Below are 25,357 nucleotides of genomic sequence, written 5' to 3'. Positions count from 1 at the left end.
TGAAGCCACAGTGGTCAAAACAGCATGGTTTTGGCATAAAGATAGATATATCGACCAATGGAATCGAATAGAGTGCTCAGATATAGACCCGCTTGTCTGTGGACATTTGATCTTTGATAAGGCAGTCAAGCCAACTCACCTGGGACAGAACAGTCTCTTCAATAAATGGTGCCTAGAGAACTGGTATCCATATGCAAAAGAATGAAAGAAGACCCATCTCTCACACCCTATACAAAAGTTAACTCAAAATGGATCAAAGAGAGGACTTCCGGAGAAGATGGCGGCTTAGTAAGACGTGCGGGTCTTAGTTCCTCCTCCAGAAAAGCAACTAAAGAAACAGAAACAATACAAAACAGCTCCCGGAGTCACGACAGAGACCAAAAAGACAGCGTACCCCATTCTGGAACAGCTGAACGGGCAGGGAGAATCTGCTGCGGTGAGATACCCGAGGGGCGCGTGTTTTCCCGGCCGGGGCGGCTGGCGACTGGGGTCCCCTCCACGCACGTGGCTTCCCGGTCTGACTGGGAACGTTGGATAGCGGGGCCCTCCCGTCATGCTTGGCGTTTTGGGCCAGCTGGGCAATTAGGACCAGCACTCTCCCAAGCCACGGCAGCCAGCGACCCCCGCCTCCACGCGCGGTTTCCCGGCCGACTGCCGTGCAGACAGACGAGCGCCACGAGCGCCACCTACTGGGCAGGAAAAGAAAAACAGAGCCCAGAGATTTCACAGAAAAACTTTTCAACCAGCTGGGTCCCACACCCAGGGAAATCTGATCAAATGCCCAGACACCAGCAGAAAATAACAGATCACGCTCGGAAAATTGAAGATATGGCCCAGTCAAAGGAACAAACCAATAGTTCAAATGAGATACAGGAGCTGAGACAACTAATGCTGAATATACGAACAGAAATGGAAAAACTCTTCAAAAACCAAATCAATAAATTGAGGGAGGACATGAAGAAGACATGGGCTGAACAAAAAGAAGAAATAGAAAATCTGAAAAAACAAATCACAGAACTTATGGGAGTGAAGGACAAAGAAGAAAAAATGGAAAAAACAATGGATACCTACAATGGTAGATCTAAAGAGACAGAAGCTACAATTAGTGAACTGGAGGATGGAACATCTGAATTCCAAAAAGAAACAGAAACTATAGGGAAAAGAATGGAAAAACTTGAGCAGGGGATCAGGGAACTGAAGGACAGTATGAAGCGCACAAATATACGTGTTGTGGGTGTCCCAGAAGGAGAAGAGAAGGGAAAAGGAGGAGAAAAACTAATGGAAGAAATTATCACTGAAAATTTCCCAACTCTTATGAAAGACCTAAATTTGCAGATCCAAGAAGTGCAGCGCACCCCAAAGAGAATAGACCCAAATAGGTGTTCTCCAAGACACTTACTAGTTAGAATGTCAGAGGTTAAAGAGAAAGAGAGGATCTTGAAAGCAGCAAGAGAAAAACAATCTGTCACATACAAGGGAAACCCAATAAGACTATGTGTAGATTACTCAGCAGAAACCATGGAAGCTAGAAGACAGTGGGATGATATATTTAAATTACTAAAAGAGAAAAACTGCCAACCAAGACTCCTATATCCAGCAAAATTGTCCTTCAAAAATGAAGGAGAAATTAAAACATTTATAGACAAAAAGTCACTGAGAGAATTTGTGACCAAGAGACCAGCTCTGCAAGAAATACTAAAGGGAGCACTAGAGTCAGATACGAAAAGACAGAAGAGAGAGGTATGGAGTAAAGTGTAGAAAGAAGGAAAATCAGATATGATATATATAATACAAAAGCCAAAATGGTAGAGGAAAATATTATCCAAACAGTAATAATACTAAAAGTTAATGGACTGAATTTCCCAATCAAAAGACATAGAATGGCAGAATGGATTACGACCCAGCAATACCACTGCTAGGTATCTACTCAAGGGACTTAAGGGCAAAGACACAGACGGACATTTGCACACCAGTGTTTATAGCAGCATTATCTACAATTGCAAAGAGATGGAAACAGCCAAAATGTCCATCAACAGACGAGTGGCTAAACAAACTATGGCATATACCTACGATGGAATATTATGCAGCTTTAAGACAGACTAAACTTATGAAGCATGTAATAACATGGATGGACCTAGAGAACATTATGCTGAGTGAGTCTAGCCCAAAACTAAAGGACAAATACTGTAAGGTCCCACTGATGTGAACCGACATTCGAGAATCAGCTTGGAATATATCATTGGTAATAGAGACCAGCAGGAGTTAGAAACAGGGTAAGATAATGGGTAATTGGAGTTGAAGGGATACAGACTGTGCAACAGGACTAGAAACAAAAACTCAAAAATGGACAGCACAATAATACCTAAGTGTAATGTAACTAGGTTGGAACACTGAATGAAGCTGCACCTGAAATATGGTTTTTTGTTTGTTTGCTTGTGTGTTTGTATCTTTTGTTTTTGTTTTTTTCTTTTTCCTTTTTATATATATATATATAATTAGTATTATTATTTTAATTCTCTTCTCTATATTAACATTCTATATCTTTTTCTGCTGTTTTGCTAGTTCTTTTCCTAAATCGATGCAAATGTACTAAGAAATGATGATCATACATCTATGTGATGATACTAAGAATTACTGAGTGCATTTGTAGAATGGAATGATTTCTAAATGTTGTGTTAATTTCTTTTCTTTTTTTTGATTAATAAAAAATTTAAAAAAAAAAAAAAATGGATCAAAGATCTAAACATTAGGTCTAAGACCATAAAACAGTTAGAGGAAAATGTTGGGAGATATCTTATGGATCTTACAACTGGAGGCGGTTTTATGGACCTTAAACCTAAAGCAAGAACACTGAAGAAGGAAATAAATAAATGGGAGCTCCTCAAAATTAAACACTTTTGTACATCAAAGAACTTCATCAAGAAAGTAGAAAGACAGCCTACACAATGGGAGACAATATTTGGAAATGACATATCAGATAAAGTCTAGTATCCAGAATTTATAAAGAGATTGTTCAACTCAACAACAAAAAGACAGCCAACCCAATTACAAAATGGGAAAAAGACTTGAACAGACACCTATCAGAAGAGGAAATACGAATGGCCAAAAGGCACATGAAGAGATGCTCAATGTCCCTGGCCATTAGAGAAATGCAAATCAAAACCACAATGAGATATCATCTCACACCCACCAGAATGGCCATTATCAACAAAACAGAAAATGACAAGTGCTGGAGAGGATGTAGAGAAAGAGGCACACTTATCCACTGTTGGTGGGAATGTCAAATGGTGCAACCACTGTGGAAGGCAGTTTGGCGGTTCCTCAAAAAGCTGAATATATGTGGCATAATTTTATTCTTGGCCTGATGGCTTAGTCTTTTTCATTCTCTCCCTCGCCATTTTGGCACGTCCGGTTCTTCTAGACCTCTGAATTACAAGCCTCACCCGGCGACTAGTGACGCAGCCTTGTCTCTCTACCCCTGTTGGCCTCCTCCTTATCCCTCCACCCGCCCAACATCTGCTGCTACAAGCACACTCAAAAACAACACCTCCCTGGTGCCTACAGACGTCACAGTCACCCCATTCGTCGTCCCTGTGTGATTGGTTACCCTCCCCTGGAGTCCACGCCCTAACTCCACCTCTCCTCAAACTGTATATAGTCCGGGGCTCACCGAGCCTCGAGGTCTTTAGCTACTGGCGGCCCTGGCATAAGCTTCTACCAACAATAAAGCTACCTTGCTTCATGCCTTAATTGACTCGGCCTCCAGTCCTTCAGACCCGCAGTGGTCCCCTGTGCGCGCGCCTCCGACCCAGACCCTCGAGCTCGAGCCCCCTCTGCACCTGGCGGTTCTACTCCCTGAACCCCCTCGGCAGGAGGAGTGGACCCTCGCTAGCCTAGCGGGACCAGACTCGGCGGAGTCCCACCTCTCCCCGCAAATATAGAACTGCCATATGACCCAGCAATACCATTGCTGGGAATATACTCAAAGGACTTTAGGGCAAAGACACAAACGGACATTTGCACACCAATGTTTATAGCAGCGTTATTTACAATTGCAAAGAGATGGAAACAGCCAAAATCTCCATCAACAGAAGAGTGGCTAAACAAACTGTGGTATATACATACGATGGAATATTATGCAGCTTTAAGACAGGATAAACTTATGAAGCATGTAATAACATGGATGGACCTAGAGAACATTATGCTGAGTGAGTCTAGCCAAAAACTAAAGGACAAATACTGTATGGTCCCACTGATGTGAACGGACATTCGAGAATAAATTTGGAATATGTCATTGGTAACAGAGTCCAGCAGGAGGTAGAAACAGGGTAAGATGATGGGCAATTGGAGCTGAAGGGATACAGACTGTGCAACAGGACTAGATACAAAAACTCAAAAATGGACAGCACAATAATACCTAATTGCAAAGTAATCATGTTAAAACACTGAATGAAGTTGCATCTGAGCTATAGGTTTTTGTTTTGTTTTGTTTTGTTTTGTTTTTACTATTATTACTTTTCTTTTTTTCTCTATATTAACATTCTATATCTTTTTCGGTTATGTTGCTAGTTCTTCTAAACCGATGCAAATGTACTAAGAAACGATGATCGTGCATCTATGTGATGATGTTAAGAATTACTGATTGCATATGTAGAATAGTATGATTTCTAAATGTTGGGTTAATTTCATTTTTTCCGTTAATTAAAAAAAAAAAAAAGAGAGAAGAGGTAATTGGAGCTGAAGGGATACAGACTGTGCAACAGGACTGGATATAAAAACTCAGAAATGGACAGCACAATACTACGTAATTGTAATGCAATTATGTTAAAACATTGAATGAAGCTGCATGTGAGGTATAGGTTTTTTTTCTCTCTATTATCGTTTTAATTCTTATTGTGTTGTCTTTTTATTTTTTTTCTAAATCGATGCAAATATACTAAGAAATGATGAATATGCAACTATGTGATGATATTAAGAATTACTGATTGTACATGTAGAATGGAATGATTTCTAAATGTTTTGTTAATTTTTTTTAATTAATAAAAAAATAATAAATAAATAAATAAATAAAAAAGAAAGTAAAAAGACAACCTATACAATGGGAGACAATATTTGTAAATGATATATCAGATAAAGGTCTAGTACCAAGAATATATAAAGAGATTGTTCAGCTCAACAACAAAAAGACAGACAATCCAATTACAAAACAGGCAAAAGACTTGAACAGACACTTCTTAGAAGAGGAAATACAAATGGCCAAAGGCACATGAAAAGATGCTCAACTTCCTTGGCTATTAGGGAAATGCAAATCAAAACCACAAAGAGATATCATCTCACACCCACCAGAATGGCCATTATCAATAAAATAGAAAACAACAAGTGCTGGAGAGGCTGTTGAGAAAGAGGCACACTTATCCACTGTTGATGGGAATGTCAAATGGTACCACCACTGTAGAAGGCAGTCTGCTGGTTCCTCAGGAAGCTAAGTATAGAATTGCCATATGATCCGGCAATAGCATTGCTAGATATGAGGGCAAGAACACAAACAGACATTTGCACACCAATGTTTATAGCAGCATTATTCACAATTGCCAAGAAATGGAAACAGTCAAAATGTCCATGAACAGATAAGTGACTAAACAAGCTGTGGTATATACATATAATGGAATATTATGCAGCTGTAAGGCAGAATAAAGTCATGAAGTATGTGACAACACGGATGGACCTTAAGGATATTATGCTGAGTGAGATTGGCCAGAAACAAAAGGACAAATACTGTATGGTCTCACTGATATGAACTAACATTAGCGAATGAACTTGGAGAATTTCAGCTGGTAACAGCAACAATCAGGAGATAGAAATAGGTAAGATATTGGGTAACTGGAGCTGAAGGGATACTGATTGCGCAATAGGACTGACTAAAAATTCAGAAATGGACAGCACAATACTACCTAACTGTAATACAATAATGTTAGAACACTGAGTGAAGCTGAATGTGAAAATGATAGAGGGAGGAGGCCTGGGGACACAAATGAAATCAGAAGGAAAGATAGACAATGAAGATTGAGATGGTATAATCTAGGAATACCTAGAGTGTATAATGATAGTGACTAAACGCGCAAATTTAAAAATGTTTCTTCATGAGGAAGAATAAAGGAATGTCAATAATGCAGGGTGTTGAAAATAGATGGTAATTAATATTTTAAAACTTTAACATATGTGTGAGACAAGCAAAAAATGTTTATTTGGTACAAAGTTTATATTTTGACTAGTGCATTCTCTAACATAACTTATGTGGACAGCTTAATCAAATACCATAGTACTTGGAGCCTTGCATAGGGCATGAGATTTTAAAGGTTTGTCCAGAATGATGCCCAGATAAATCCCAGAGGAATTTGAACAGTGAATAGGGAAGTATTTGCAGAGTTCCCTAGGGGGAATGGTGAGAAAGGGGAAAATTCAAATTCCCCAAGTGGAGAATTCTTGATAGTCTCACAGGCAGTGGGGACAGCCAAAGCAAAAGGCTGAGCCTCCAATCTTGGGGTTTCTTCAAATGAAACTTAATCCCGCAAAGGATAGGCTAAGCCTACTTAAAACTGGGCCTAAGGGTCACCCCCAAGAGAACCTCTTCTGTTGCTCAGATGTGGCCTCTCTCTCTCAGCTGACACAGCAAGCAAACTCATTGCCCTCCCCCTCTCTACGTGGGACATGACTCCCAGGGGTGTGGACCTTCCTGGCAACATGGGGCAGAAATCCTAGAATGAGCTGAGACTCAGCATCAAGGGATTGAGAAAATCTTCTCAACCAAAAGGGGGAAGAGTGAAATGAGACAAAATTAAAGTGTCGGTGGCTGAGAGATTCCAAACAGAGTTGAGAGGTTACCCTGGAGGTTATTCTTATGCATTTAGATAGATATCAACTGTTCAGTTAAGGTGTATTGGAAAGGCTGGAGGGAATTGCCTGAAAATGTGGAGCTGTGCTCCAGTGGCCATGTTTCTTGAAGATAATTGTATGATGATATGGCTGTCGCAGTGTGATTGTGTGGTTATGAGAGCCTTGTGTCTGATGCTTCTTTTGTCTACTTTATCGATGGACAAGTAAAACATATGCATTAAAAATAAATAAATAATAGGGGGAACAATTGTTAAAATAAATTTAGTAGATTGAAATGCTGGTGATCGGTGAAGGCGAGGGGTAAGAGATATGGTATACATGAATTTTTTTCTGTTTTCTTTGTATTACTTTTTCTGAATTGATGCAGATGTTCTAAGAAATGATCATGATGATGAATATACAACTATGTGATGATAGTGTGAGTTTGATTTTATAACAAGAACGGAATGATCATATGATAAGGATGTTTGTATGTGGTTATGTACCATAAATAAAAAAAAATAAATTTTTTTTAAATTAAAAAAAAAGAGTTCTGGAATTAAGTCAGTGGTAATTGTTGCACAACATGAATATACTAAATTGCATGCTTTAAAAACATGGATTTTATGGTATGCAAATCATCTCAATTGACAAAAAAATGAGCCTGTGTTCCCAGGATTTCCTTTTATGATCAGCTGAAGAACTCAGACAATATGCAAAGTTCTCAGTTAAATTTACTTACTTACAAATCAAATCCACAGCTTTGATTTATAAATAAATACCTTTATAAATCAAGTATCAGGAAGTCATGGACTACCTATCATTATGGCAGTTTATTATTTTAGGATATAAAATTACCTTACAAACAGTAGCTCTGGGCAATTAAAAAGATAATCTCTACCCATTTTCCAACAGATGGCATGCATTCATAAAAACAGAGTCCAAAGAGGTCCATAATAACGATGAGTCCAAAGGAGCATTCTCATCTCCTCGGCTGTATGGGGTTTTGTTACTCTAGTAAAGATGATTTTAGCTGATCAACCTGGATCCTTCAACTGAATTTACTCTCAGCCTTTTTACTTACCCAATATCTGCTCCACCACAAGTCAAGGAACAAATCGCACCTGGCAGTTTGTTGTCCTCCAGAACCTTTGCAATTATCCTAGAAAGAAAAATATCAGTTACTAAGTAAGAAAACAGTATAAGCTCATAAGCAATTTTTAAGAAAAACATGAATAATTTTAGCCACCCAACTTTCCTTTTCAACTCCCATCCCTCAAATACTCAGATTTGGAGTTCTCCTCATATATTATAGATGGGGCTTCCAAACACTTATCGGCAGAGCTTTTTTTCTAAAAGACGCTTAAGAGAAAAAAAATCCAACACATCAAGAGATAAAAGAGATCAAGCATCTATCAGGCAGTTCAAATGACCGTTGTTTTCAAGTATCTTCTGCCAAACTATGAAGATGAAGACCTATCCAGCTCAAGATGTAGGCTCATCAATCCGTCTCTGGTGTGTTGCATTCTGGCAGCTAGCAAACTAGAACACAGGCATATGCAGAACAGTGGCCGACAGAGCACATGGCAAGGCACCCCGAGGGGCTGGCAATCACCAAAGCAATTACCAGCTGTACTAAAGGAGGACCTTGGAGAAACAGGAGGAAGCGCTAAAGTAACCCATTTTGCAGGATGACATTGAAGATTGGTCTTCTGTTGATCTAAGATGATTATTTTGTAAAAGACTTTCTAGCATATGATACAACTGTCTCATGGTGATGAATACATAACCATGTGATGATATTGTGAGCCATTGTACACCATGTATGGACTGTATATGTGTGAAGATTTGTCAATAAAAATATTTAAAAAAAAAAAAAAGATGCAGGCTCATCACAGGGCTTTCATCTCTCCCACCAGAGGCTCGTGAAAATGACGGTAAAGAAATAAAAAGAAATGAAGATCAGAAAGATGAAGAAAATGAGAAGTAATCCCCTATCAGGAAATGAAAGATTTCAATGTAACCACAAGGCAGTGCTCAGAGACAGAAGTGATAAAGGAGAAAAAAAGGAGTTCTCTCAAATCTAGAGCAAATGCTGGGAGAACCCTGAACCTCGGGACTCAGGTCTATTGGCCTCACACCAAACAATTTCAGTCATCAAACACCAGGACCCTCCAGGCTAACACATTGTGGACAAGCAAAGCTTTCTTAATCATGCTGTGACCGTTCAAATGAATGTCTGCTACCTGAATCTGATTTTGTGTTGTAAAAAAGGCTCAGTTCTTGTCTTCCTCTGAATCGAAGGTTTTTCCATGCATTTTGCACTTCCAAAAGGAGCAGCTACCTAACCAGCACAAAGTTTCTTCTCCTTATTCATCCCAACTTGCTGGCTAGTTTCTAATTTGTTTAATTTAAATTTTAAAAGATGCATTTGCTATACCCATTTACATAGAAAAGATCATCATCGTATGTCAGCAAAATACAACAGTTCCATATTGATACACTGTTATCTAATAAACAGCCTAGATTCAAAGTTCCCCCCAATTGTCCCAAAATATGTCCTCTTTAGCTGTTTTCTTCTTTCCCTCCAATCCAGGGCCCAATCCAGGATCATGCATTGCAGCTGTCATGTCTGAAGCCAGATTTCTGGTTGTACAATTCTTTCCAGGGACATCAGGAATAGGTATTATCTGTACAAGTAGATCACATGCTTCCTAAGGGCAGTGGTTTTGCTTTATTCACGGGAGTAAATAAAATTCTCTCCCCTACTGCATGAGAACCTGACCTTGGGTTAAATTCCAGCTCTGTTTCCCCAGATTACAGGATAAAACTCTGAGTATTAATTAGATAACATAGCTCATGGTTAAAATGACCCCTCTCCAGAATTGTGACACAATAAAATTCTGTTGTTTTAAGCCAAAAGTGAAAAAAAAAAAAAAAAAGAGCCTTGACTTGTCAACTGCAGATGGAGTGGGAGAACTGTCCATCAACCACAAAACCTAATTGGAATGCCATGCTTTGGACTTTCTTTAGTGCACTAACTCTTGAAACTGCATGTCCTTTATGGGCAGCTGTAAGCTATACCTATCCAATTGCTACAAGATATTCAGGCCACAAAGTGACCATTTTATGAGCCCAAATATTTACTTGGATTTAAGAAAATTCCTGGTGGGCATTGCAGTTCCCTGGTTAATTTCAGCAAAATTTAGCATCACATATACTATTTTATTTATTGTCTTCCATTATAAAATCAGATGATTTCTTCAATTATCAGAAAAATATCATGCCCCAGAGAAGCTAAGAAAGGACCCCACAGATGCTGAGAGAGAAAACCCCTGGAGTCAGAAGCTGAAAGCAACAAACTGGGAGTAAGACCAGCAGACGCAGCCACGTGTCTTCTAAGCTGACAGAAGTGTTCCAGGTTGTGGCAGCCTTTCTTCAGAGTCTAGGTACATCTTCTTGATGCCTTAATTTAGTTATTTTCGTGGCCTTAGAACTAAATTTGTGGACTGATAGATCCACTTTGTAAAAGCCAATCCATCTATGGTGTGTTGCATTCCGGCAGCTTTAGTAACCAAACAGTATCCAACAACCCTATCAAAATATGACTCATTCATTTCCACTAATCCAGAAAACAACTCCTCTACCTCCAATCGATACCCATATCCTCTCCATAGCCAGCCATCCTCTGTCCTGATTTCTATCACCAAACATCATTTTGGCAACTTCCTGTAATTCATAAAAATGAATAACAGTACGGACTCTTTGTTGCCTGGAACTAGCTCAAGATAACATTTTGAAAATTGGTTATGCTGTCATGCGGATCAATGGCTCTGTCTTCTTTTATCACGGAGTTCCCTGACATTACACAAGTGTGTTACAAAATGTTTATCGGCTTTCCTCTCAGTGAAATTTTGGGTTGCTTCAAGTTTGGGGCATTATGAATAAAGATGTTATGAATATCCGTGTTAAAACAAGAAAGAAAAAAAATATCTGCCAGCATATATTAAACTTCTGTTCTGTTATTTAAAAAAAACAAAAAAGTTTATCGCTTTTAAAAATTGCTTGAGGATCTTTCATAATTTTTATATGTTTGAGTATCAGAGTTCTGTTTAATTTGAATATCCTGCATTAGAAAATATCATTTCCTCAATATCACATAGTTCTTTCAAGTAAGCCCTGACGCTCTCTCTCACTTTCAGCCCACATCGCAATTCCTAAACGAGCTGACACTAAGGACCCCCTTGCACTAGATTCCGCCACAGGCTCCCTACTAATAATCCTCAAATCAGTTAACACAGATCATGCAACCAATGGAAGCATCAAAGGCACACACCATAACTCCACAGGGGAGGACACCTGCTTCAACCCATTCTCTACGTTCTGAAATGATAAATTAGTCACACTGGTTTTACAGCCCAATCAGAGCTGTCAAAGTCTAAAAATTTAATAAATAACTAAAGCAATGATTTTTTTATTAATTAAATAAATTAACTAACACAACATTTAGAAATCATTCCATTCTACATATACAATCAGTAATTCTTAATATCATCACATAGATGCATATTCATCGTTTCTTAGTACATTTGCATCAACTTAGAAAAAGAAATAGAAAGACAACAGAAAAAGAAATAAAACGATAATAGAGAGAAAAAATAAAAAAATAATAAAATAAAAAAAACTATACCTCAGATGCAGCTTCATTCAGTGTTTTAACATAATTACATTACAATTAGGTAGTATTGTGCTGTCCATTTTTGAGTTTTTGTATCCAGTGTTGTTGCACAGTCTGTATCCCTTCAGCTCCAATTACCCATTATCTTACCCTATTTCTATCTCCTGATGGTCTCTGTTACCAATGACATATTCCAAGTTTATTCTTGAATGTCAGTTCACATCAGTGGGACCATACAGTATTTGTCCTTTAGTTTTTGGCTAGACTCACTCAGCATAATGTTCTCTAGGTCCATCCATGTTATTACATGCTTCATAACTTTATTCTGTCTTAAAGCTGCATAATATTCCATCGTATGTATATACCACAGTTTGTTTAGCCACTCGTCTATTGATGGAGATTTTGGTTGTTTCCATCTCTTTGCAATTGTAAATAATGCTGCTATAAACATTGCTGTACAAATGTCCGTTTGTGTCTTTGCCCTTAAGGCCTCTGAGTAGATACCTAGCAATGGTATTGCTGGGTCGTATGGCAATTCTATATTCAGCTTTTTGAGGAACTGCCAAACTGCCTTCCACAGTGGAAGCAACGATTTTTTTAACCCAAAGATACAATACATGTTAGTGTTAGAAGAATCAGTACTTAGTATAATAATAATCAATCCTTTCTGTTTTACAATAAGTCCATGTTTTAAGCAAAAGCAACACAAGCATTATCTAAGTACCAACCTAGCCTCAACATCAATAACATGTCCTTCAACAAAAATGTCTATAAGAGTTCAAGACTTCTACTAGTAACTGGCATGTTTCTAAATAATTAAATTAATTGAGATAGCTATGAAAGAGCTCAGCAAACCACAAAGGAATATAAAATGTTGTCATGACAACCAAAAGGGACAGAGGACATGTAAATTCCAAGCTTAAAAATAAATATTACAAGTTCACATTGGGTAAAATTTCACTGCCTATCAATCACCCTTTCGAGATCATTCCATACCTAGTTAAAAGATATGTTACACATACTTACTTTGTGACAGCTACACTAACGAGGGAAGTTGTTGGAGCGCCTTTCCTTGAGTAGGAAAAAAGAAGAAAGAAAGCAATGTAATTTAGTGGAAATTATACTTTTTATTACCAGGCAGGCCTTTCTGAGAATAAAAAGCACTGTCCAATTAAACAAGTAACAAATGAGCCTAGTGACAAACAGAAATCTATTCTAAGTTTGGTGTATCTGGGGCTTAAGGGACCAAACCTTTTACCTGATGATTATAAGAATGTTACCAAACAATTTTGAACCTTTCTGCTGCACTGATCATAGGGAGCTGTTACTAACTCCTTCCAAGTATGAGATCTGATTGCAATAGAAATCTACCAAATCTTCACTGAAAAGCTAAGGAAACTGTAGTTAGTCTTTTTGGATTCAAATGCTGAAAAGCACGGTGCCCTTTGCCAACCTCATGCCGAATTCTAAATTCTCCCAGTGATGCCTCACTACTTGTGTGGATGGTCTCTGAGTACATGCTCTAAATACAGACCTTAAGATCACTGTACAACTAGTAGAATAGATGGAAAAAGGGCCAAAGCCAACTAGCCTGGTTTTCCTTATCTAAGTTTTTCCACTGAGCATGAAAGTTAAAAACAAGTAACTCTTTTCTCATCAATAAAACAGACATTTTCCCAGCAAATATTTTATAGACCTAAAAATTTAAAGGGTCAACGGGAACACTGGCCAAGTGCCTCAGCATCACTTAGTGATTCACTGCTTTCAAATTATTGAAGAAAAAAGCCAAACCTTAAAAAAGTCAAATTTTGTGAATTTTGTTTTAAGTTTTTCCTTTCCTCTCTTTACTTAAGTTTTCTGTTTGGGGGAAAAACAAGGGATAATGCTGTGTTAAAAATAAGTCATTATGCCCCAAAATTCATAAATACCAATCTCTCAAATAAGGACGACCAATTTCATTCCTCTACGCCATCATGTTGTCAACTCTCTTCATGAAGCATGAAGAATTTAGATCAGGTGTTGTCCAGTATCCTTCAAGACTGCAGAATTAACAAATGATTTTGCTTACTGAATCATTGTTTTGATGCATTTTCTTTCTATATGGTAGAATAGGCAGAAGTTCATCCCTGAAATTACTGAAGTTCAAGTCTCAGGTCTGTATCTACTTACTATTGTAACAGTTATTCTGTCTAGCCTGGGCTCTGTCTATACTTGATATTATAACATCTCCCCTTGTTTGAATCCACAAAAACCTTTAGTTCCTTAGACTTGGAGACACAGATTTTGGGGCCAATAGGCCATATGATCTCCTGTTTCACACATAGCAAAAAAATACTTCTCCCTTTGAAAAAAAAAGCCATTATTACCAATGGTAAAAATCAGCATTTCATACTGAGTGGGTTTAACTTAGTAAGTTACCTGAAAGTGTAGAATAAGCAGAAAACATTTCAATATGTTTGACTTTCAGTAGTGCCTGGAAATGGGCACTTTTATCATTTTCTACTACTGGATGAGAAAGCGAGCGAGTCTTACCAGAGGCAGGCGTTCCCGCAGATCATCGCAATGGCATTATTCCAACCGTACACTGCCACAGGGAAGTTGAATGCAGTGATGATCCCAACCAGGCCTAAGGGGTTCCACTGCTCAATGAGCGCGTGGCCAGGTCCTACGGACGGGGGAAGGCACAGGGGATGCTCAGAGGCGAGTTCATAAGAACAAAGTCTGCAGCTTTCATTTTCAGGGCGAAAGTACACTGGGCCAGTGGGGATTCCAGATGCCTTTCAATGGATCATACTGCACGGCTGTGTGAAATTGGGATGTTAATTAACCTGTGACAAAAGCTGCTACTGCTACACTACTTTATAACCCATAATTATATTCATTTCCCTCTGATTCTCACAGGACTACTCTGTCCAACAGGGAGGTATCAGTTCCATCTTAGAGACAAGGAAACTTCAGAGAGGTGACGGAGGTGCCCAAGGTTATGTCACCACAAAGGCAGGACGTGACCAAGAGCTCAGGAGTTGTGACACACGGGCCTGCTCTTATTTTGCCCAGTGAAGCCTTGGGTCAATCATTACAAATGCTAGACAAGGTGGCTCATTGGCAAGGGAAAAAAAGATCTAATAATTACAGTTGTTGAATGGATGACCTGCAGAAATCTTTAGTCGCTATAGGAAAATTGAAAATATAAATTAAAAATATAAAGAGGGCAGTGCAACGGTGGTTCAGTAGCAGAATTCTTGCCTGCAATGCCGGAGACCTGGGTTCATTTCCCTATGCCTGTCCATGCAAGCAAAAACAAACAAACAAACAAACAAACAAACAAATAATATATAAAGAAATGTTACAGCTACAGTCACCCATAATTTGCACAAGGGGCTTATTTTAATCAAAGGCAGCTTGAGCAACTAAGAACGAGAGCCAGGGGTGGGAAAAAAAGCACAAACCATAAACCAAGTGGAAAGGTGGCGCCCTCAGCTATCAATCTTTCGGGGTGCACTCATCACACTGCTGGCTAGGAACAAGGCACACAGCGCCTTGTTCCTCGGCCCTCCTTTGGCCTAAGCTCCTAATCTGCTGCGATGATGTGCCATCACATCTTCCTGACAGGGGCCTGTCCACCTCTCGTCCCCTAGCCTCTACGCCCTTTCCCACACACCATGAGTGCAGATCTCACACTATCGCTCCCTCGCTTACAACCCTTTGGTATCCCGGCCACCACAACAGCTACCCTCAGGATAAAACAGCATGCCTTGACAGGAATCATTCCTTCCTGAGATCCCCATGGCACTCTACATGGTACCCAGCCCCTCCTACCACATTCTGCTGAAATAGTGAATTTCCTTAAAAAGCCACTCACCCCCATCTTAAGCCTTCAAACAGGCTCCACCCCTCTTCCTCGCCATCCTCGAGGCCCACGCTTAGATTGCCCTCTCAGAGGCCTTATCCCAAGGCTGGGACAGGGGCTCTCCAACATGTGTTCTCTACTGCACCCTCCACGCCCATCCTGGTACTCGCCAGGCTCCATGAGAATTACCTGTTTACTTCTCTGACTCCAACTCTAACACGCAAGTTCCTGGAGAGCAGGAACAATGCCTTATTGGCCAAGATTATTTCCTGGTACCTGGCAGACGCTCAATAAGCATTTATTACACTGATGAAGTAAAAATTATCCCAAAACCTCTGCACAGATGAATGGTCTGCTTTTTAAAAACATGTGTGAACAAATGAAAAAGATTTTAATTGATGAGGCAGACATCAAGGCAAGTGTACATCAAAGGAACTGCTTTCTTGTCCATGCATGCACCCCCAGACTGGCAGTTCACTAGCTTTTTTAACCAGAAAAAAACTATAGAAAGTGGACGACAATATAAAATGAATTAAGATTGGATAATGGATGGGAGGCATGAGTATTTTCTTTTTCTCTTTATCTCTTTCTCTGGATTGATACAGATGTTCTAAAAATGATCATGGTGATGAGTACACAGCTATGGGATGATATTGTGAGCCACTGATTGTAACCACGTATGGACGGTATGTGTATGAAGATTTGTCAATAAAAATATTTTTCAAAAAAAAATGGGATAATGCTGATATCTATCTAATTAAGGATATAAATTTAATTTAGACTCCTCCAACTCTCTGAATAAGTAGGGAATTTCTTAAAAAATCTTTTTCCTCATTATAAATGCATATAAATACCCACAAGAAAATTTTCATAAATACAAAGAAGACAATAACAACCATCAATAATCTGCCACACAGAGATAATCACTTTTATGACTTTTTTTTAATCACACTTCATCCCTTTTTTTTTCCAAGTAAGCAAATGGAATAATTTATTTTGCTCCAACAATATTATAAACATTACAAATCCTATAAGCTTTTTACCCTTATCATGAAACTTCAAAGTATAAGGCTGGGCCTAGCAGCATAGTATGTAATAGCAAAAGACTGAAAATACACTAAATATCCATCATTTGGGAACTGCGTTGATAAATTATTGTATCCATAAAACAAAATATTAGGTAACCACAGGTACACAAATGATTTTGCCTATCAACGATTAAAATCTGTGAATGGATATATAAAACCACATCCACAGAAAGGAGCCAGAGAGGCAAAAGGGGAACTCTTCATTCTTTACCCTTTTATTCCTTTCAAATTTTGTAATAGGAATATGTCACCTCTTCAAAAAGTTAACATTAGATGATTTAAAAATAAGTAAATTCAACCTAGCTACAGAAGTGCGGGGCTGTGGGAGGAACAGCTCATGGCATAATTTGTAATACCTGCCAATAGTCTTTCATAATCAGTTTAACTCTTCCCTTTATCATTGTACATTTAGATCACTTGTTTCCGGTGGGTGTCAGAATGATCACTTTACCCACATAACTTTATCACATTTGAGGTTATTTATTTATGTTAGATTTCTGAAAGTGGTAATGCTAAGTCAAAGGATATTAAAATTAAGGTGTTTTGAGTATATTTCCAAACTGTTTTCAGGTAGGTTGTACCAATTCACACTGCAACAGTACCTGTAAAAGGGTACCTGCCTCTCTCGCCCATAAACTTACCACAGTAAGTTTTATCTTTAAAAATAAAAGTGTTCTTTTTGTTTTTAACTTTTTTTATTGTATAATATAACATATATACAAAGCAAAGGAAAAAAAGCAAGTTTTCATAGCACTCTTCAACAAGTAGTTACAGGACAGATCCCAGAGTTTGTCATGGGCTACCATATGATCCTCTCAGAATTTTCCTTCTAGTTGCTCCAGAATACAGGAGGCTAGAAGGCATAAGATTTTTTTTATCATCACAACCGATTTTTTTTCTTTGTTTGTGAAAAATAACATATATTCAAAAAAACAATAAATTTCAAAGTATGGCACCACATTAGTTGTAGAACAGATTTCAGAGTTTGGTATGGGTTATAATTCCATAATTTTAGGTTTTTACTTCTAGCTGCTCTAAGATACTGTAGACTGAAAGAAATATCAATATAATGATTCAACAGTCACACGCATTTGTTAAACCCTACCTTCTCTGTATAACTCCACCATCATCTTTGGTCCTTTTCCCTCTCCTTAGAGGTGTTTGGGCTATGCCCATTCTAACTTCTTCATATTGGAAGGGTCTGTCAGTAATATGGGGTAAGGAGATGGAACTATCTGATGTTCCAGAGAGGCTGGGCTAGGTTTCAGGACTTATAGAAAAGTGGTCTTGATCTGATGTTTTCTCCTGTTCTAATCTACATTTTTTAGTAGAGGTTAAATATATTTTCATATATTTGTAAACCACCAGCAATTCCCCTTCTACAAGCTGTTTGCAGTTGGAGAACTTTCTGATAGCTGTCTAGGTAAGAGGACTATACTCTTAGCTTATCTGAGGTCATCACTTACTTTCAGAAGGCAGGATGGGTCCCCCAATCATCCGTGACAAGCCAACAGCAAAATCACAAATATCCACGTACTCTTGAACTTCTCCCACACCTTCTACTAAGATTTTCCCCATCTCTAAAGACACCTAAAAATATAAAAATCCAAGCAGCACTTTTTAAAATAGAAATCATATTTTAAACTTTAAAATGAAAATAAGCAAAACATATTCTGTCCGTTTTATGAAGATAAACTATAGAAAGCTTGTTCTTCTTAAAACCCAAGAATACCTTTCATGTTTTTCTGACCACCTTGTTAATCTTTACTCTTTAAAAAAAAAAAAAACCAACATTTTTTAAAGTTCATAAATTGTGTTGCTTAAAAAAAATCACAATTCTGTGGACAGGCCACAGTGGCTCAGCAGGTGGAGTTCTCGCCTGCCATACTGGAGACCTGCGTTCGAGTCCTGGTACCTTAAATCACAATCTTGGTGCTGTAGGCGCCCTTGGGGCCCACTCGGCTTGTGAGCCATGCTGAGCAGTTACCAGCAACCGAGCCAGGCCGGGCCCCGGGGCCCCCGAGCGGTGGGGCGCGCAGGGCAAAGTGGCCTATGGAGAAGGAGGTGGCACTGCGCCCTCTGCCCGCTCCACTCCCACTCCCTTAGGTCCTGGACACCAGCAGCTATGGACACTGGCCCCACTGTCAACTCTCCCACCTCACCACTAGCAAGCAACGCCTTCCAACTCCGGAGCAAGTTTTTCAGAATCTAAGACAAGAACAGAGTCATCGCCAGAGGTGGAGACATGGAGACTGCCCTTAACCAGCGTGAAGCCTGTCCCTGGGGAAGCTACCCTCACTCCTCCACACTCCCAGCACCTGATTCTCCAACTTCCTCCCGGATGAAGAAGGACTGGCCCACCTTTACCTTCCATCTCAAGTTGGAATAATACGTGAGCCTGTCTTAAAAGACTTGGACCATAAAACTTGAGAGTATGAGCAAATTCTCAGTATCAAACTAGCAGAATATGAATCTTTTGTGAAATTCATACATTGATCAGATTATGCGACCGTGAGACAAGGCGAACAAGCTATGCATCCTGATGGTTCTTGCATATCTGAGTACCAGGGATGACCTCAAGAGATGACTGCAGTACATTTTTTGCAAGTGGCTTGATACCACATTTCAGCTCCAACTTCGCGTCCTGAGAACAGTTAACCGTTTCTGCAGGTCCATTTTATACAACTTGAAAGACCTTCACAAGTGTGTCTTTGTTTCCTGCTCACCAAAAAGAGCTATGCCCTACTGTAATAGATTTCCAAACAAAAAACCCAGAGCAGTGTTTCTTAAAAGGCTATGAAGATAAAATTCAGGCGGAGTATGAGACCTCAGTAGCACTCAGCAAACGGAGTTTCCCCAAGCACCGTGTGTTAAGAAGCGTGCATGTGAGAGTGCATGTATGTGCATGTATGTATATTTTAAGCTATTTGTTGTACAATTCTTTTGATCTTGGGGATTCTGAGTGAATGTGATGCACGACAATCATGGTTAAAAACATCTGCCTGGTCTACAGAAGAATTCATGTTTTGTGACCACACACGTTGTAACAGTGGATTGTTTCAGGAGTAGGTATTATTGTTAAACAAAGGGACTGCTTCCAGGCACAGAACAGGAGTCACAAGCCAGGATGGAGATTAGATGTGGTTATGATGACACAGTAAAGGTCTGTGGTCCAGGTCGACAAACGCATGGTGAGGAATTAGAACAAACTGGAGCATGGGCCATTTGACACATGACTCTGCCTAGCCGGGTTAGGAAAATACTTGCCTGCAAACCTTAAAATATCCACGTGGAGTCTGTGCTCCCCTCAGTCACACAGAGAGCTCCCTAGACACTGAACCTCTCCAGGAAGGGCTCTCTCCTGGGGCAGGAGCATCAGGGTTTCCCACAGCAGAGCACAGGCGAGTGCACGGGGCTGGGTCAGGCCCCAGCGGCACTGCTGCTGCAGCAGGATCTGGGTCCTTTGGTCAGGTTTCCCCCCATTTTTTTTTTTTCATGCTATATGGTGGGGTCGCATTTCATTCTTTTTCCATGTGAGTATTCCCTCACTGTTGCACCATTTGTTGAATTTTTGCTTTTGTTTGTTCGTTTGCTTGCTTGGGGAAGTGCATGGGTCAGGAATCGAACCCGGGTCTCCTGCATGGCAGGCGAGAATTCTACCACTGAACTACCCTTGTACTCCCGTCCCCAAATTCTCTGTAAAGGTGCCCACGTTCAACTGCTTGAAATTTGTTTTGGAAACCCCTTGCCTGAGGTTGTTTACAGGCTGCTCTTTATTTTGTTTTCAAGGCTCAGGAACACAAAGCGGCCTCTGTTTTGAGGAGGTGGAAGTTAAGCATACATTCACTTTTTACTGGACTCCTCTGGGACAACATTTTATAAACTGCCTTGTTTCATTCACTACTGTTCCTAGAAAGAAATATTATATTAAAAGTATTTTCATTTAATATGGAGTATTTTTTTAATTAGGGCTTATTTTGAAAAATTCTGAATTCAATTCAAATATATGCCAATAGCTTCCAAAGTAAAGTAATATTCACAGACAGCATTCTGATCAGCTGGCTTAGAAAAATTTCTCAGATATTCAAATTCAATGATTCCTTATTAATGTCTTTGACTTATATCTAACCAAAAACTGCAACATGATTCTTTACACATTTTTATTATATAGTGCTAATATATAGGTGGAAACAAAATACTTAAACTACTTGTTTAAAAAAAAAATCACAATCTCACACACAGAAATGCATGCCAGGCTTATTCTCTGCCAAAGGATCATGCGTTTACAATGAAAATACTCACCAAGTTTCCTAGCACTTGGATCTTCTCCCGCAATGCCTCACCTATCTGCCTTACTATTTCTCCTCGCTTGGGAGCTGGAACCTAAAAAAAGAATGGGATTTTATCGTTTGATTCAAAGTACAAGCTCGTGTCTATAACAGCTGACATAAGTGTGTACACTATGAGACAAAATATCACATCAAAGGAGAATTCCTAGATCACAACGACTCTGAGATATGGCAAGTCCCAAAACCAGTAACAGGAACCCAGAAAGAGTCCAGGCGACAGGTTCATGATGGGCAAGGGACTGCCAAGTAGAGAGAAATTCAGGAATTAAATGTAACATGTTGGGATGACTCTAGAAAGCCCATTTAAAATACCTGTGGGCCTCTGTGGTTCTCAGAGATGTTTCCTTATGGGCCAAACAGGTTTCATTACCAAATGCTTGATTAAGCTGTTCTCAACTGGAATTTAATAATCCACTGAAATCACCACATTCACTCACCAAATATTTTCGGAGCACCTATTATGTGATGGAAAAAAATGCTAGGCAGTGGGGTTAAAATAAGAAACGGGGCAGGGCCCTTGCCTTTGTGAAGCTACTATCTGCTGGGAGACACAGACAAAGAATTAAAAAGGACACAAACAATTACAGATTACCCTAAGACCCTAAAGACAAAGGAAGTAAACAGACAGACATCCAGACAGAGAAAACAACAGATGTTGAAGGTAGGCAAGTAAATTGCTTTATCTACAGTGTTGTTAGGGAAAATCTCTAAAGAGGTGAGATTTAAACTGAAACCTGAAAAACTGGAAAAGTCAGCCATAGGAATGTTCTTCACAGGCAAAAGAAAGAACATGCAAGAGAGATCCAGGCAAGGCAACAGTTTGCTGGATTTGAAGGGCTGGCTAGGATGGTCAGCAGCTCACACTAGAGGCAAGAGTTAAGGCTGGATGACGGATCCCGGAATCTGTAGTAAGGATTAGGAATCAGTTTTTCAAGAGCACTGGGAAGTCTTCCACGGATGTTTAAGCAGTGGAACATTATTTACTTTGGCTTTTTAAAATCACTATCTGAAAGGTACAGAATAAATTGGAAGTGGAAAGAGTAGAAGCTGGGAGACCAATTAAGACTGTAGTATAGTAAGTAGTCTGGGCGAAAGAATTTGACTGACTTAAAGACCATAAAATAGCAGTGGTAGTAAGGAAGACAAAAAGTGGAGCCAGGATTTATTTTGGAAGAACTGGCAGAACACACTAAGGAGACAGATGTGGATTATGAGAGAAATGAAGAATTAAGGATGGCTGCAGGGTCACTCACTGGCTTAATAGTCAGGTAGGAGGATATACAGCTACTGGGATAAAGAAGATTTGGGAGCAGGTGTCAGGGATTTTTGCAGGAGATAAAGACTATAGGCTAGGGCCCACAAATTTGAGATGTTTGTGATTCATGAATGGAGATGCCAAATAGGGGCATGGATGGGTAAGGGAGATGGGAGCTCACAGGAAAGCCTAGATTAGAGAAAGAAAACTGAACTGGTTTATAGCAAAGTGGTAACAATTACAACCATGGAAACAGCAGGATTGAGGGGGAAAAAAAGTCCAAGAATGCAGCCCAGAGAAACACCAATATTTAGCAACCATGATGAGAAGACAGGAGAGGCCAAGGAAAAGCCAGTGAGGAAGAGGAAACCCTGGAAAGAAAAGCATTACAGTAGCCAAGAGCTACTGCATTTTAACAAGGAAAAGAACCATACTGAAAAGTTGTGGAGATATTGTGTAGGATATGAAAAAAGAGAATGGCCATCAGTTTCAGGACATGGAGATTACTGATTGTATGGGTTGACTGTGTCCCCCAAAAGTTATTGAGGTCCTAATACCCATTATTTTACAATGTGACCTTATTCGGAAGTAGGGTCTTTATAGATGCATTCAGTTAAAATGAGGTCATCCACTCACTGCCCTCCCCCCTACGTGGGACATGACTCCCAGGAGTATAAACCTCCCTGGCAATGGGGGACAGAGCTCCCAGGATGAGCCAGGACCAGCATCAAGGGATTAGGGTCTTTATAGATGCATTCAGTTAAAATGAGGTCATCCACTCACTGCCCTCCCCCCTACGTGGGACATGACTCCCAGGAGTATAAACCTCCCTGGCAATGGGGGACAGATGAGCCAGGACCAGCATCAAGGGATTGAGAAAGGCTTCTTGTCCAAAATGGGGAAAAGAGAAATGAGACAAAAAAGTGTCAGTGGATGAGAGATTTCAAACAGAGTCAAGAGGTTATCCTGGAGGTTTTCTTATGCATTATATGGAAATCTCTTTTTAGTTTATGGTGCATTGGAGTGGCTAGGAGGAAGTGCCTGAAACTGTTGAGCTGTGTTCCCACAGTCTTGTTTCTTGAAGACAAATTGTATAATGATATAACTTTTACAATTTGACTGTGTGATTGTGAAAACTTTGTGTTCGATGCTTCTTTTATTCAGGGTACAGACAGATGAGTAAAAAATATGGATAAAAAATAAATAATAGGGGTACAAAGGCTAAAATAAATTGCATCACTCCAGAAAAAGAAAAAAGCAAAAGTTCATACATCCCATATCCCTTACCCCTCTTTCTCTAGAGTAATGCAAATGTTCTAAAAATGAGTATGGTGATGAATACACAACTATGTGATGACATTCTGAGCCACTGATTGTAACCATGTATGGACTGTCTGTGTGAAGATTTGTCAATAATAACTAAAAGAAAAGAAAATGAGGTCATCCTAGAATATGATGGGCCCTTAATCCAAAATAAATGGTGTCCTTATAAGAAAGAAGAGACAGAGAGGGACACGGAGCAGGCAGCCATGGGAGATTGGAGGCAGCAATCAGAGTGATACAACTACAAGCCAAGGGACACCATGGACTGCCAGCGGACGGGAGTTTCCAAAGGGTCCATGGCCCTGCAGACACCCTGACTTCAGACTCCTAGCCTCCAAAAGTGAGACAAGGGGTGCATGATATCAAGCCCCCTATATTGCCTCGTTTGTGGTACACTGTTACTGCAGGGAGCTGAATCACTGGTGATCTGACTAACAGTTTCAGTGAAACGGAGGGGGAGCAGAGCAGAGGGAACGGACTTAAGTCACTGAAGAAATCAGAAGTAAATCCAGCCCTTGCAGAGCCGGCCTGTCCCTGGCATCACGGAGCGGTGCCCGGTTGCTGCAGGGCAATTTGCTGTAAGAACCACGGTGGGCAGGATGGAAAAGCCCGGAAGCTGACTTTTTACCCGTTCCCCCTGCATGACAAAGGAAGACCTGAAAAATGGCTCAAGGATATGAAATGTAATTCATGGGTTCCCAGTCAATACCAGTTCCCATATAGCAACCATTTTACTCCTGACTGCCTTGATGTTAGATGGGGTATTCGATATTTGAAACAAGCTGCAATTCCAAGAACAGTTTCTTTCCCAAAAGACAATCAGGTTCTGCAGAAAGGCAGACAGGGTTCATTTCGAGCATAGCAGCAGATTGTCAGACAGAGGTGATCAGGTGGAGGAGGCAGAGGGAAAGATAACTGTTGTGAAAAGAAATACTTGAAAAAAAAGAAAAATGTATGCTTTTACCAAAAGATAATAATCTTTTTAGACAATTTTAATTAAACAGTTATAAAGCATAGCTTAAACTAAAGATAATACAAGCACAAGTTATTACATTATAAATAACTTCATAACTTATGACTAAGACTTTTCACTGGTTTTTTGAATGGTCTGAAATTTCCCCTTGTATACTGAATATGCTTAATGCTTTTTATTTTTATTTTTATTTTTTTTATTAATTAAAAAAAGAATTAACAAAACAATTAGAAATCATTCCATTCTACATGTACAATCAGTAATTCTTAATATCACATAGTTGCATATTCATCATTTCTTAGTACATTTGCATCGATTTAGAAAAAGAAAAAGACAACAGAATAAGAATTAAAACGATAATAGAAAGAAAAAAAAAAACCTATACTTCACATGCAGCTTCATTCAGTGTTTTAACATAATTGTATTACAATTAGGTAGTATTGTGCTGTCCATTTCTGAGTTTTTATATCCAGTCCCGTTGTACAGTCTGTATCCCTTCAGCTCCAATTACCCCTTCTCTCTTTTTTTTTTTTTAATTAACGGAAAAAAAGAAATTAACCCAACATTTAGAAATCATACCATTCTACATATGCAATCAGTAATTCTTAACATCATCACATAGATGCATGATCATCATTTCTTAGTACATTTGCATCGGTTTAGAAGAACTAGCAACATAACCGAAAAAGATATAGAATGTTAATATAGAGAAAAAGATAAAAGTAATAATAGTAAAATCAAAACAAAACAAAACAAAGCAAAAACCTATAGCTCAGATGCAGCTTCATTCAGTGTTTTAACATGATTACTTTACAATAAGGTATTATTGTGCTGTCCATTTTTGAGTTTTTGTATCTAGTCCTGTTACACCATCTGTATCCCTTCAACTCCAATTGCCCATTATCTTACCCTGTTTCTACCTCCTGCTGGACTCTGTTACCAATGACATATTCCAAATTTATTCTCGA

At 39.3% G+C, this 25,357-nt stretch overlaps 1 protein-coding gene across 2 annotated transcripts in view; it reads right to left on the bottom strand.

Annotated features, from left to right (window-relative positions):
- The window catches only part of ALDH7A1 (aldehyde dehydrogenase 7 family member A1), an 82,515-nt gene that overhangs the window by 35,482 nt on the left and 21,676 nt on the right, over positions 1 to 25,357 (bottom strand). For both annotated transcript variants that reach the window (XM_077138777.1, XM_077138776.1), the window contains exons 4-8: positions 20,792 to 20,872; positions 17,956 to 18,079; positions 14,084 to 14,216; positions 12,578 to 12,622; positions 7,958 to 8,035 (exon numbers count right to left, since the gene is read on the bottom strand). In XM_077138777.1, coding sequence (XP_076994892.1) covers positions 7,958 to 8,035; positions 12,578 to 12,622; positions 14,084 to 14,216; positions 17,956 to 18,079; positions 20,792 to 20,872 — 461 coding nt within the window. The remainder of the gene's footprint in view (positions 1 to 7,957; positions 8,036 to 12,577; positions 12,623 to 14,083; positions 14,217 to 17,955; positions 18,080 to 20,791; positions 20,873 to 25,357) is intronic.

The sequence above is a fragment of the Tamandua tetradactyla genome, chromosome 21 (assembly GCF_023851605.1).
Source record: "Tamandua tetradactyla isolate mTamTet1 chromosome 21, mTamTet1.pri, whole genome shotgun sequence".
Taxonomy (NCBI): domain Eukaryota; kingdom Metazoa; phylum Chordata; class Mammalia; order Pilosa; family Myrmecophagidae; genus Tamandua; species Tamandua tetradactyla.
This window is presented reverse-complemented; position numbering and strand designations above follow the sequence as displayed.